We start from the raw sequence: 13,524 nt of genomic DNA, 5'->3' as shown, positions 1-13,524 counted from the left end.
GCTCTGACTTGGTGCGAGTTGTAAGGTTGCAACGTTATGAGCAGCAATATTCTAAGTTGCAGCACAAGGTCATAAAACACTCCACACAGTCATTTTCGAATTGGACAATTGTGAGACTTAATCCCCTCCTCCTCCAAAAATAAAAAGAGGGATTTCAAATGTCTGGGAAATAGATCAACAAGCCACAACGTCCTACAAACAGCAATGAGATTCTTTCACAAGATGTGGCCGTCACTGGTTAGGCCAGCATTTGTTCCCCATCTCTAACATCCCTCAAGGTGGTGGAGAGCTGCCTTCTTGAACCGTTGCAGTTCATGGGGTGTAGTCACACCCACTGTGCTGTTAGGGAGGGGGTTCCAGTATGTTGCCCCAGCGACAGTGAAGGACCGGCCGATATATTTCCCAGTCAGGATGGTGAGTGACTTGGAGGGGAACCTCCAGGTGGTGGGGTTCCCAGGTATCTGCTTCCCTTGTCCTTCTGCGGTGGTAGTGATCGTGGGTTTGATTGATTGGTTTTATTGTCACATGTACCGAAGTACAGTGAAAAGTATTTTTCTGCGGCCGAGGGAACGTACACAGTACGTACATAGTAGACAAAAAGAATAATCGACAGAATACATTGACAAATGGTACATCCACAAACAACGATTCGTCACAGTGCGGAACGAGGGCCAAACAAAGCAAATACATGAGCAAGAGCAGCATAGTCGAAGGAGACTTGGTGAGTTCCTGCAGTGCATCTTGTAGATGGAACACACGGCTGCCACTGTGCGCCAGTATTTGGGAAGCCAAACAAGCCGGCTGGTTTCTCCAGATGACGTTGAGTTTCTGGAGCGTTACAGGAGCTGTATACATCCAGGCAATTGGAGAGTATCTCATCACACTCCTGACTTGTACCTTGAAGATGGTGGACAGGCTTTGAGTTACTCTTCACAGAAGTCCCAGCCGCTGATCTTTTTTTCCATAACAACCTGTTCCTATTAGTGATAAAGGTTGATGACACCAGGACACGACAACAAACCCTTCTCTTTATAATCGTATCCTGGGATCTTTTTTGTCCACCTGAGAGGTCAACCTCGCCTTAAAATATCATCAGAAAGATGGCACTTCTGACAACGCAGCACTCCCTCAGCACTGACCCTCTGACAGTGCGGCACTCCCTCAGTACTGACCCTCTGACAGTGCGGCACTCCCTCAGTACTGACCCTCTGACAGTACGGCACTCCCTCAGTACTGACCCTCTGACAGTGCAGCACTCCCTCAGTAATGACCCTCTGACAGTGCAGCACTCCCTCAGTACTGACCCTCTGACAGTACGGCACTCCCTCAGTACTGACCCTCTGACAGTGCGGCGCTCCCTCAGTACTGACCCTCTGACAGTGCAGCACCCCCTCAGTACTGACCCTCTGACAGTGCCGCACTCCCTCAGTACTGACCCTCTGACAGTGCGGCACTCCCTCAGTACAGACCCTCTGACAGTGCAGCTCTCCCTCAGTACTGACCCTCTGACAGTGCGGGACTCCCTCAGTACTGACCCTCTGACAGTGCAGCACTCCCTCAGTACTGACCCGCTGACAGTGCAGCATTCCCTCAGTACTGACCCTCTGACAGTGCAGCACTCCCTCAGTACTGACCCTCCGACAGTGCAGCACTCCCTCAGTACTGACCCTCTGACAGTGCGGCACTCCCTCAGTACTGACCCGCTGACAGTGCAGCACTCCCTCAGTACTGACCCTCTGACAGTGCAGCACTCCCTCAGTACTGACCCTCTGACAGTGCTGCACTCCCTCAGTACTGACCCTCTGACAGTGCAGCACTCCCTCAGTACTGACCCTCTGACAGTGTGGCACTCCCTCAATACTGACCCTCTGACAGTGCAGCTCTCCCTCAGTACTGACCCTCTGACAGTGCGGCACTCCCTCAGTACTGACCCTCTGACTGTGGTTGCGAGGTGCACTATGTAAACGCAAGTCATTTCCCCCCCCTTATCTCTAATCGGCATATCCTTCGACTCCGTTGTCATGAATTCCACTCGCCGTCTGTTAAATTTAACCTTTTTAAAGAAGTTAATAAATGCAATTTCTTTCAACACTAACCATTTTGTCCTTGAAATACTTGAGTTCATTTCTATGCAGAATAAACCACCTTGTTTTCCAGCTCTGAAAAAAAGCAAAGAAGGGAAAATAAAGCAATCATTGATCAGTATGAACATTCAGTGGTAAACTCAGAATCAGGAAACCACTGTTCTTGAGACACTCTCTTAGACGATCAGACTCGGCAGTGGGGTAAACAAGGACATCGGTCACCCGAGGCTGTCACAAAGGATCAGGGAACGATCAGACGACTGGTGAGATAAGCAGAGGGAAACATACCAGTTTATTCTGCTCCTTAGCACTTAGCTCACCAGTGTTGGGCTTGTTCATAATTAACCTTGAAAATCTATTAAAATGCTGCCTTCCTAAAGCACTCAGTCCCTGTGGTGACTTTTCTTGGTATGTGGTGTCTTGCTGGGCAATTTCAGAGGGCAGAACAGAGTGGCACGGTAGCACAGTGGTTAGCACTGCTGCCTCACAGCGCCGGGGACCCAGGTTCAATTCCGGCCTGGGTCGCCGTCTGTGTGGAGTTTACACTTGAAAAATGAAAAATGAAAATCGCTTATTGTCACGAGAATGAAAAGCCCCTAGTCGCCACATTCCGGCGCCTGTTCGGGAAGGCTTGTACTTTCTCCCCGTGTCTGCGTGGGTTTCCTCCGGGTGCTCCGGTTTCCTCCCACAGACCAAAGATGTGCGGGTTGGGTGGGGTTACAGGGGTAGGGTGAGGGAGTGGGTCTAGAATGGGTGCTCTTTCAGAGGGTTGGTGCAGACTGGATGGGCCAAATGGCCTCCTGCACTGTAGGAATTTTATGGTTCTATTCTATGGTTATAAGTCTGGAGTCGCATATAGGCCAGACCAGGCAAGGAGAGATCAGTGAACCAGTTCAGTTTTTACAACAACCCAGTGGTTTTGTGGTCACCATGACTGATGCTGGATTTTTAATTCCAAAATATATGTCATTACCTTAATTCCAATTCACAAACTTATGTTAGGATTTGAACATGCATCGAAATATTGTCACAATTAATCCTCTGCATTAATAGTCCAGTAATAATACCCAGCCTCCTCCTGTATCAATACTTCGGCAGGCGGTGGGAGGAGAGAGTTTCCAAGCATTCTATTCAAATAAATAGTTGTATCCATGTGGACAAAGTGTTCATAAATCAGACTCTTAGAGCACAGTGTTGGATCTCTGGGTGTGATAAAACACAGCCAACCTGGAAAAACACATCTTTGCATCATCTTACACTTCTGGGGAGGGATTCTCCCCTACCCGGCGGGGCGGGGGGTCCCGGCGTAGCGGAGTGGCGGCAACCACTCCGGGGTCGGGCCTCCCCAAAGGTGTGGAATTCTCCGCACCTTTGGGGGCTAAGCCCGCGCCGGAGCGGTTGGCACCACGTCGACTGGCGCGAAAACTGGCACCAGCGGCCTTTCAGGTCCGCCGCCCGGCGCCGGGGCTGGCCGAAAGGCTGGCCGAAAGGCCTTCGCCGGGTCGCGCATGCGCCGGTGGTGACGTCAGCGGCAGCTGCCGCATGCGCGCTGGGGGATTCTCTTCTGCCTCCGCCATGGTGGAGGCCGTGGCGGTGGCGGTAGAGAAAGAGTGCCCCCAGGGCACTGGCCCGCCCACAGATCGGTGGGCCCCGATCGCGGGCCTGGGCACCCCCCCGGGGTCCGATCGCCCCGCGCCCCCCCCCCCCCCCAGGACCCCAGGGGCCCGCTCGCGCCGCCGATCCCGCCGCCACCAGAGGTGGTTCAAACCTCGGCGGCGGGAGAGGCCTCCCAGCGGCGGGACTTCGGCCCATTGCGGGCCGGAGAATCGCCGCAGGGGCCTCGCCGCTCGACGTGGCGCGATTCCCGCCCCCGCCACTTCCCGGGTGGCGGAGAATTTCTGCCACGGCGGGGGCGGGATTTTCGGCGCCCCGGGCGATTCTCCGACCCTGCGGGAGGGTTGGAGAATTTCACCCCTGGTTTGTAATATTTGATCTATTTGAGTCACCATGTTTACCGGTCCTGCTTCTCTTACTCTTCCTTTCCCCTTTGCCTTGGAGACCTCGGGCGAGTGCCAGTCAGTGCTGGTCTCCACACATGGGGACCAGATGGAATGGCACTTGTGGGGGTCTCCTAGGGATTGGAGGCCTCCAGGTGCATGCCCTCTGGGCAGAGTGATACCCTGGCACTGCCAAGGTTCCCAGGTGGCACTGCCAGCTGGCAGGATGCCAGGCTGGCAATGCCAAGGTGCCAAGCTGGCAGTTATTTGCACAGCGGTGATCGGGCTGGGGGCTGCTCTATGCCGGTGTGGGGGGTTGTGAGGGAGCCTGGGGACTTCCTTATAGTGAGTTAGGGCTTGGAGGGGGTTAGGGGTGTAGGGCCACTTCCAGAATACAAAATGGATGATCGCAATGACTGTAGGGAAATAAAAAAGGAGGTGGATTACGAGGCGAGGTTGAGTAGACTGGGACTGTACTCGTTGGAATTTAGAAGGATGAGGGGGGATCTTATAGAAACATATAAAATTATGTAGGGAATAGATAGGATAGATGCGGGCAAGTTGTTTCCACTGGTGGGTGAAAGCAGAACTAGGGGGCATAGCCTCAAAATAATGGGAAGTACATTTAGGACTGAGTTTGGGAGGAACTTCTTCACCCAAAGGGTTGTGAATCTATGGAATTCCTTGCCCAGTGAAGCAGTTGAGGCTCCTTCATTAAATGTTTTTAAGATAGAGATAGATAGTTTTTTGAAGAATAAAGGGATTAAGGGTTATGGTGTTCGGGCCGGAAAGTGGAGCTGAGGCCACAAAAGTTCAGCCATGATCTCATTGAATAGTGGAGCAGGCTCGAGGGGCCAGATGGCCTACTCCTGCTCCTAGTTCTTATGTTCTAAACACAATAAGAGATCTCCAGCCGAGGCATTAGCCTATAGAACTATAGATTAGTGCTACGCAGGCGGAGGTCAGTCAGTCCCATCCAGTCTGCGCTGGCTCTTTCATAGAGCAATCCAGTTCTATCGCACTCTCCCGCCCCTTCCCAATATACCTGCATTTTCTTCTCCTCCAATTCCCTTTTGAAAGCTACTGTTGAATATATATCCCCCACCCTCTCGGGCAGCGCATTCCAAATCCCAACCCCTCGTTCCGTAAAACAGGTCCTTCCTTTGCCAACGGCCATAAATTGATGCCCTCTGGGTCTTCCCTTTGCCAGTTTGCTATGGACTCATTGCCTAGTATCTCCTGCATCTTTTCACCTGTTGCTGAGAAGTCTGTTGGACTATCCTCCAATAACCTTGAGTTGCTGGTATTCTAAACTTGCACCACTTCGAATTAGTTAACTTACTTTTAAGAATCTGCCAATAATTAACTTCAGTGGAATGTATGAGCTCTGCTGGAAAACAGATTGGCACCGACTCACAGACTTCCTCAAAAGCCCACTTTATTCGGGTTCTTTATTTGTTTAAAGCAGCAAATCAATTGAAATAACCTTTGAGTAGCTCAAACAGAGAAGAGACATTCCAATGCAAAACAGGTGATCCTAGCAACCCTGCAGCAGGATGATGCAGCACAGAAGGTGGTGGCCATTCGGCACATCGCCCCTGTGCCAGCTCTTTCATCGGGCTATTGTTACAATCCCAGTTGATGTTACAGCTGGACGGGGTGATCCCAGAATGGAACCCTGGTTCAAAAGACCGTAACTTCTACTTTTTAAAATTAAAACGTAGATGGACAGAGTCACGGGACCGCTAATTAATTTTAACAAGAAAAAAAACATTTATTAAACATGAATTGATCAGAACATTGAATACAGGAGTTGGGACGTCCTACTGAAGTTCTACAAGACATTAGTAAGGCCACACTTGGAACACTGTGTACAGTTCTGGTCACCCTATTCTAGAAAGGATATCATTAAACTAGAAAGAGTGCAGAAAAGATTTACTCGGATGCTACTGCGACTTGATGGTTTGAGTTATAAGCAAAGGCTGGATAGACTGGGGCATTTTTCCCTGAAACTAATTTCTCTAGTTTCCTTAACTTGCTGGACTTTAGATTGCCGGCACCTGTTTTCTTAAACATTACACCATAGTATGGCTTTTTTTCTAGCAAGGCTGAGAGAGATGTTCCCTCCTTAGCCTTCTAAAACCAACTGCTTCTAGCAGAGCCGTGAGAGCAGCCTCCTCTTTCACTACCTATCTCCAACTGCAAGCAAATTAGCCAAACTAAAACATAAAAGCTTCTTTACCTTGCAAGGCCCCAGTTGCTAAGCAACCGCTGCTTGTTTATTTACTCTTCATGCCTTAGCCCACTCTAAGCACAATAGAATCACAGTTGGAACTGAGACCAGCCCCCACACATGCAAACACCTTTGTCCAGCATGAATCTAACTATAGGTTTTACCCTTCCTGGCACAGAAACAAAACCCACTTAAAACTATAGCTTATTTCTAATGTTTACCAATACAAATATAAATCTCTTAAAGCTACCTTTGTTTTCCCAACGCTGTTCGATTAGTCTCACTCTCCCTGCTTTTTTACATAAGAACACGAGTAGCCTGCCGAGCCTGCTCTGTATTCAATACGATGATCCCAGAAATCTACATTCCCCCCTCCCCCTTTCAAGTATTTGTCCAGTTACTTTTTGAAAGGGCGGACCCAGAATTGTGCTGATACTCTGAGCAGGGAGCATTCAATCAGGAAATTACCTGCCATCTGGGTGTGGCTTCGCTTTTGTTCAAATGAATAGACATCCTGGGCTGTGCATCTTGGGATTTCCCACCTGTGGATTACCCACTTGTAGCATCAACTCACCCCCAGAAAACGTTAGATCTCTCTCGTTCTTCTATACCACAATTAGATATCCCCTCATTCTTCAATAAATAGGTGCCTTATGGGCGGTGCAGACAGGAGGGGTTAAAGGGCCTCTTTCTGTGCTGTACAAACTCTATGGCTCCAATGCCCACACACTGGGAAGAATATAGAACGTTACCTTGACTCTGCCTCCTTGTTTGGTGAGGTATCCTTCCTTAGTCCCCAACTGAAAGAGGAAGAGAAATGTTTAAGAGGAATCCAGTTGGCGTTTCTATCTCAGGCAAAAGTTGAAGTGAAGTTAAAATTGCACTCACTGACGGAGCTTCGGCAATCAGGTCGTTTTCCGTGCGTCCGGACTGCATGGCTGTGTGAACCCGGACAGACTCGTAAATGGAAGGCTCGTTCACGTTCCGAGGATAGGGAGTTTTAAGTATAAGAAGCGTACCTTTGTTTAAATAAATTTTTAAGAAAATGTAAAATCGACAGGAAATGAAAGTTACGTTCAAAACGCAAATGCTTTCCCCTCCGCCAAAGCTGAATCTACCAAAATAAAGGTTTAAATTTGTCCAAGCCTTTCCAGGATCGTCTGATAGCGCAAAACGTGTTATAGCCAACGGCTACCTAAGCTGCTCTTGCTCAAGTATTTGCTGCGTTTGGCCCCTTGTTCCGCGCTGTAACCAATTACTTATTTGTCAATGTACTCTGTTGATTATTTATGTATTTTTAATAGAATTTACACTGCAGAAGGAGACCATTCAGCCCATCGAGTCTGCACAGGCCCTTGGAAAGGGCACCCTACTTAAGCCCACACCTCCACCCAATCCCCCTAAGCCAGTAACCTGACCTAACCTTTTTTTTGGACACTAAGGGCAATTTGGCGTGGCCAATCCACCTAACCTGCACATCTTTGGACTGTGGGAGGAAACCCACGCAAACACGGGGAGAACGTGCAGACTCCGCACAGACAGGGACCCAAGTTTGGAATTGAACCCAGGTCCCTGGAGCTGTGAAGCAACAGTGCTAACCACTGTGCCTACCATGACGCCCATGGCACTACTATGCCTACTATGGACATATTGTGTACGTTCCCTTGGCTGCAGAAAAATACTTTTCATTGTACCTCGGTCCATGTGACAATAAATCAATCAATCTGTCAATCAATCGAAGTACCTTTTCAATTGCAGCCACTGTTTTTAATGTAGGAAGCACAACGGCTGATTTTGCACACGGCAAAATGACATCATCTATTTTTATGAAGTTGACTGCGAGACATACATTGGTCAGAACACCATGAGAACCTCCCTATTCGTCTTCAAATTATACCATGGGTATCATTTACATCCACCACTGCAGGCCTTAGATTAACATTTCATCCGACAGACGGCATCACCGACAATGAGGCACCCCCTCAGTACTGCTCCAGAGTGCGAGCCTTCATTTTTATACTCAAATGTCCCGGACTGGAACTTGAATCCAGAACATTTTGATTCAGAGACAAGAGCCACCGACTGAGTCACAGCTGACACAGAACCTGAAGCTTTTTGCCGAATTTACTTGGGGGAGGTTTATAGCTCTGTGATTGTCACAAGGTCAGCCTTACTAACCAAGGGTCACGTGGCCTGAACAACCAAAAGAAATTATTTTTTAAAATGAAAATGAATTTGAAGATACACATTAGCGATGTTGGGGGGGGGGGGGGGAAGGAACCATGCTTCTGAATCATGTCGGTTTAAGGGGGTTGAGTGTTTTTATTGTCACAAAAGAGGCCATTTGATAAAATAGGTGTGGTGCTGAGTCACGGCTGCCGGGTAACTGATCAGCCAAGATGTTACAAGTACACAATGTGAAAGAGCCTTGCACCATTAATTCTGATATTTACTCAGTATTTAATCTGAAAGCAGTCAGACAGACCCGGGGGCAGGATTCTCCCCTACCCGGCGTGACGGGGGGTCCCGGCGTAGGGGAGTGGCGCCAACCACTCAGGGGTCGGGCCTCCCCAAAGGGGGGGAATTCTCCCCACCTTTGGGGGCTAGCCCCGCGCCGGAGCGGTTGGCACCAGAAGACTGGCGCAAAAAACCGGCGCCCCCAGCAGCGGGGCTGGCCGAAAGGCTTTCGCCGGTCGGCGCATGCGCGATGTGGGTTTCTCTTCCGCTTCCGGAGGCCGTGGCGGCCGCGGAAGAGAAATAGTGCACCCAGGGCACTGGCCCGGAGTCTGAGCGGGGGGCCCCGATCGCGGGCCTGGCCACCGTGGGGGCACCCCCCGGGTCCGATCGCCCCCCGCCCCCCCCCCCCCCAGGACCCCGGGGGCCCACTCGCGCCGCTGATCCCGCCGTTCCAGAGGTGGTTCAAACCTCGGCGGCGGGAGAGGCCTCCCAGCGGCGGGACTTCGGCCCATCCGGGCCGGAGAATCACCGCAGGGGCCTCGCCGATCGGAGTGGCGAGATTCCCGCCACTTCCCGGGTGGCGGAGAATCTCTGCCACGGCGGGGGCCGGACTTTCGGCGGCCCCGGGCGATTCTCCGACCCTGCTGGGGGTCGGAGAATTTCGGCCCCTATTACTGCAACACTCTGTGCAAATAGGAAGTCTGTAAGGATGGATGTGGGTCAAGAGGCCAATGTGATGGCTGAGGACACATTTCGGTACCCGAGAGGGTGTCCAACTATTGAACCTGGGGGGCACCACTGCCAAGTTAAAAACGTATACGGGAGTGGCAATAAAAGTAAAAAAACACCACAATAGTGATCTATGGGCTGCAGTCTGCCCAGTGCCTGGTTATAATAGTGACGGACGAAGGACCAGGAATTCTGGGCTCTGATTGGCATAAAGAAATCTAGTTCAATTGATCTGCAATCGTTCAAGTGCAGACGGGGGACTGCCAGAATGTTTTTGTTTCACGTACCCAATTTGTTGTTTTCCCAATTAAGGGGCAATTTAGCCTGGCCAATCCACCCACCCTGCACATCTTTGGGTTGTGGGGGTGAAACCCACGCAGACACGGGGAGAATGTGCAAACTCCACACGGACAGTGACCCAGGGCCGGGATTCAAGCTTGGGTCCTCAGCGCCGCAGTCCCAGTGCTAACCACTGCGCCACATGACGCTCTGCCAGAATTGGCAACAAAATATGACGTCTGCTGTGGCAAATTAGGCAAATATCAGAGGAGCAAAGATTTATATTGATCCTGAGGCAATTCCCTGATCGTTAAGGGCAAGTTTGGTATTGAGCCATATTGACTGTTGGACAATTCCTGGACACAATGTTTTTGCTGTTGATCGATGCACTCTCTAAATGGATGGACATTTATGAGGTGAGTTCACCTACATCGCATGCTACCGTTGAAAGATTATGTCAATGTTTTTCAACTCATAGATTACCTAAAGTCAGCCCGGGGTACTCTGATCGTGGAGCTAAGTGTTGACACCATCGTAAAGGCCGGAGCATTTTACGATGGCGTCACCAGGCCCCCAGGTGCAGCGATCCTGCGCCACACACAGGGGGCCAGCATGGCTCTGGAGCGCCTCACGCTGCTCCAGCTGCCGATCCGGGCGCCGCGGGTCCACGCTTGCGCGCTACTGCCACGCGAGTCCGTGCATGCGCGTGGGTTGCCTTCTCCGCACCAGCCCCAACGCAATATGGTGGAGAGCTACAGGGGCCCCGTCGCGGAGGAACATAGGCCCCTACCAGGATCAGCCCTTCCGACGATCATGGGCCAGGCCACCTCCCGGGGGTCGGATCCCCCTTCTCCCCCCCACCAGGGTGCCTCCCCACAACATGAACACTGAGGTCCCGCCGGGTAGGACCATACAAGAACGGCGGGACTCGGCGGACGCTCGGCCAATCGAGCTGGGAGACTCTCCGGGCGCGGCCCCCGACCGGGGCTTCGCTGACGCCAATGGCGCCGATTTTCCAGTGACTGGAGAATCGCCGGACCGGTGTCGGAGCGGCGTTGTGTGAATCGCGCCCCCTCCCTGGTGATTCTCCGACCCGGCACGGGGTCGGAGAATCCCACTCATGGTGTCAGACAATGGAGCCGTATTCACAAGTGCTGAGTTTCAAACCTTCACCACTCTCGATGGTATTAAACATATCAGAACTGCGCCTTACCATTCAGCATCAAGCCAACGGGCCGAGAGAGTGTCCAAACTTTCAAGTCTGATCTAAAGAAACTGACAGGAAGAACCATGGAGACCAAAATCTCCTGATTTCTCCACAGCTACCGTACCATCTCCAGATGCAACAACGGGAGTTCCATCAGCAGAATTGCTGATGAGACATCATCCCAGAACAAGACTGAGCCTCATGCCAGGGAGGATAGAGACTAGCCAAGAGCATCAGAAAACAGGCTACGGTTCACATGAAAATGAAATGAAAAAAATGAAAATCGCTTATTGTCACGAGTAGGCTTCAATGAAGTTACTGTGAAAAGCCCCTAGTCGCCACATTCCGGCACCTGTTCGGGGAGGCTGTTACGGGAATCGAACCGTGCTGCTGGCCTGCCTGGGTCTGCTTTCAAAGCCAGCGATTTAGCCCAGTGTGCTAAACAGCCCAGTAGACCACGTAGATTTAAGGCAGATGAAGCCTTAAATGTGAAAACGTCAGCAAGTGGATCAAGTTGGATCCTCGGAATTATTGCTTTTCATATCAAGTGGACATGGTAGGGCAGAGCGTTCATAAACACATGGACCACTTGAAGAGTAGAGAGAGGCTCCAATAGTCTGTTTTTAAAAAAACCTTCGCCGGCATCACACTCACATCCGCGAGATTTCCCAACGGCATGGGGGTGCCCACAATGGGAAACCCAATGCGGCGGGGGGGACGGAGGATCCCATTGCCGGCGGGGTGCGCCGCATCAGAAAGCGGGTACGGGAGGACGGAGAATTCCACTCCTGATTTATAATCATCGAACCTCTGTATGTAGCTTGTAGTTATAATTCAGGACTGAGTATAAATGTACTTATTTTTCAGATTTTGATGGTGTTTTCCATTCGCCTGTATGAAGTAATTTGGTAAATAAGGACGGTAAAATAGAAAGAGTCAAAAGGGGAGGATGTGGGGAGACTGTTACTTTAGGACCAGCCTTACTGAGTAAGGGTCACGTGGTCTGAACTTCAAAGCAATGCCTTGCGCAGGCAATCGAAGGGGGAGGTGTTTTCCTAGTTAGAAGGAGTGGACAATAACCAGCTCGAAGCACACACCCGAATGAAGCAACCTTGTAAATAAAGTTTGTTTGTTCGACTTAAGAAGCCTTTGGGAGTCCATCTTCACATCATCAGGACTTATACATAAATTAATAATAATATAGTAATCTTTATTAGAGTCACAAGTAGGCTTACATTAACACTGCAATGAAGTTACTGTGAAAATCCCCTCGTCGCCACATTCCGGCGCCTGTTTGGGTACACTGAGGGAGAATTCAGAATGTCCAATTCACCTAACAGCACGTCTTTCAAGACTTGTGGGACGAAACCGGAGCACCCGGAGGAAACCCACGCAGACACGGGGAGAACGTGCAGACTCCACACAGAGTGACCCAAGGCCAGGAATCGAACCTGGGACCCTGGAGCTATGAAGCAACAGTGCTAACCATTGTGCAACCGTGCCGCCCACATAGCTCCGTTAAGTCCACATACAGTTTAGTGTTTATACAATACTTGCTGAAAGCAATATTGAAACGAGATGGGCTTACAAAGCAATCATTGATTTGGCCTGAAAAGAGGGCGGCACGATGGCGCAGTGGTTAGCACTGCTGCTTCACGGCGCCGAGGTCCCAGGTTCAATCCCGGCTCTGGGTCACTGTCCGTGTGGAGTTTGCACATTCTCCCCGTGTCTGCGTGGGTTTCGCCCCCACAACCCAAAGATGTGCAGGGTGGGTGGATTGGCCATGCTAAATTGCCCCTTAATTGGAAAAAAAAAATGAATTGGGTACACTAAATTTTAAAAAAAGAATTGGCCTGACAGCATTTCTGTGCTATTGCTGCAGTCTATGGTTTCCAGGCTTAAATAAATGAGAAATGAAGTCAACAGCACAAGGTGGAAATTATTAACGGGATTGATGGGTTGACAGCCTTTTCGTAGCTGCTTCTCGCGCTCCCTTGTACAGCAACCAGCAGCAAGTCCTGAATTTGTTGGGGACCTGCATTTCTCTGAGCTGGCTCTTTCGCTAGAACGTTATTAGCTGCCCTTACACACCGGATGCTCTCCTGTGGGAGCGGTGTTCAAACCAGCACACTACAGCTTAGTGAGGGCCACACTTCCACAGCAAGGAAACACTGATTACTACCGACTGGTGTTGCTAGTGAAGGGAGGGAGAAACTGTTTGTTCTGGTAAGTGGGTAAGTAAACCACACAACCTTAAAATAATTGGGAGAGGAACCGGAGGGCAATTAGGAGACTTTACTTCACACAGAGGGTTGTCGGAATTTAAAATAAGCTTCTTGAAAGTGTGGTAAAATAAGGTTCCATCGGAAATTTCAATCTGGGTCTAATTAGTAGAGACACAAGGAAACCACTGGGGGTGGAACCTAATTCGACAGCACTTTCAATAAGCATGATGGAGGAGTGACCTCCTTCTCAGAATCTCCTTCATAGAATCTGATTCTAAGTCCCCGCAGGGTAACAGTACAAGATTTAACTTTA

General features: G+C 50.3%; 1 protein-coding gene across 1 annotated transcript in view; it reads right to left on the bottom strand.

The window, feature by feature from the left end:
• Window positions 1-13,524, bottom strand: part of dapp1 (dual adaptor of phosphotyrosine and 3-phosphoinositides) — a 91,750-nt gene that overhangs the window by 20,042 nt on the left and 58,184 nt on the right. Inside the window, exons 4-6 of the mRNA XM_038792803.1 lie at window positions 7,203-7,333; window positions 7,067-7,114; window positions 2,097-2,159 (exon numbers count right to left, since the gene is read on the bottom strand). Of these exons, the coding sequence (XP_038648731.1) occupies window positions 2,097-2,159; window positions 7,067-7,114; window positions 7,203-7,333 (242 nt within the window). The remainder of the gene's footprint in view (window positions 1-2,096; window positions 2,160-7,066; window positions 7,115-7,202; window positions 7,334-13,524) is intronic.

The sequence above is a fragment of the Scyliorhinus canicula genome, chromosome 3, assembly GCF_902713615.1.
Source record: "Scyliorhinus canicula chromosome 3, sScyCan1.1, whole genome shotgun sequence".
Lineage (NCBI taxonomy): Eukaryota > Metazoa > Chordata > Chondrichthyes > Carcharhiniformes > Scyliorhinidae > Scyliorhinus > Scyliorhinus canicula.
The sequence above is the reverse complement of the archived record's forward strand: the minus strand, read 5'-3'. Positions and strand labels throughout refer to the sequence as shown.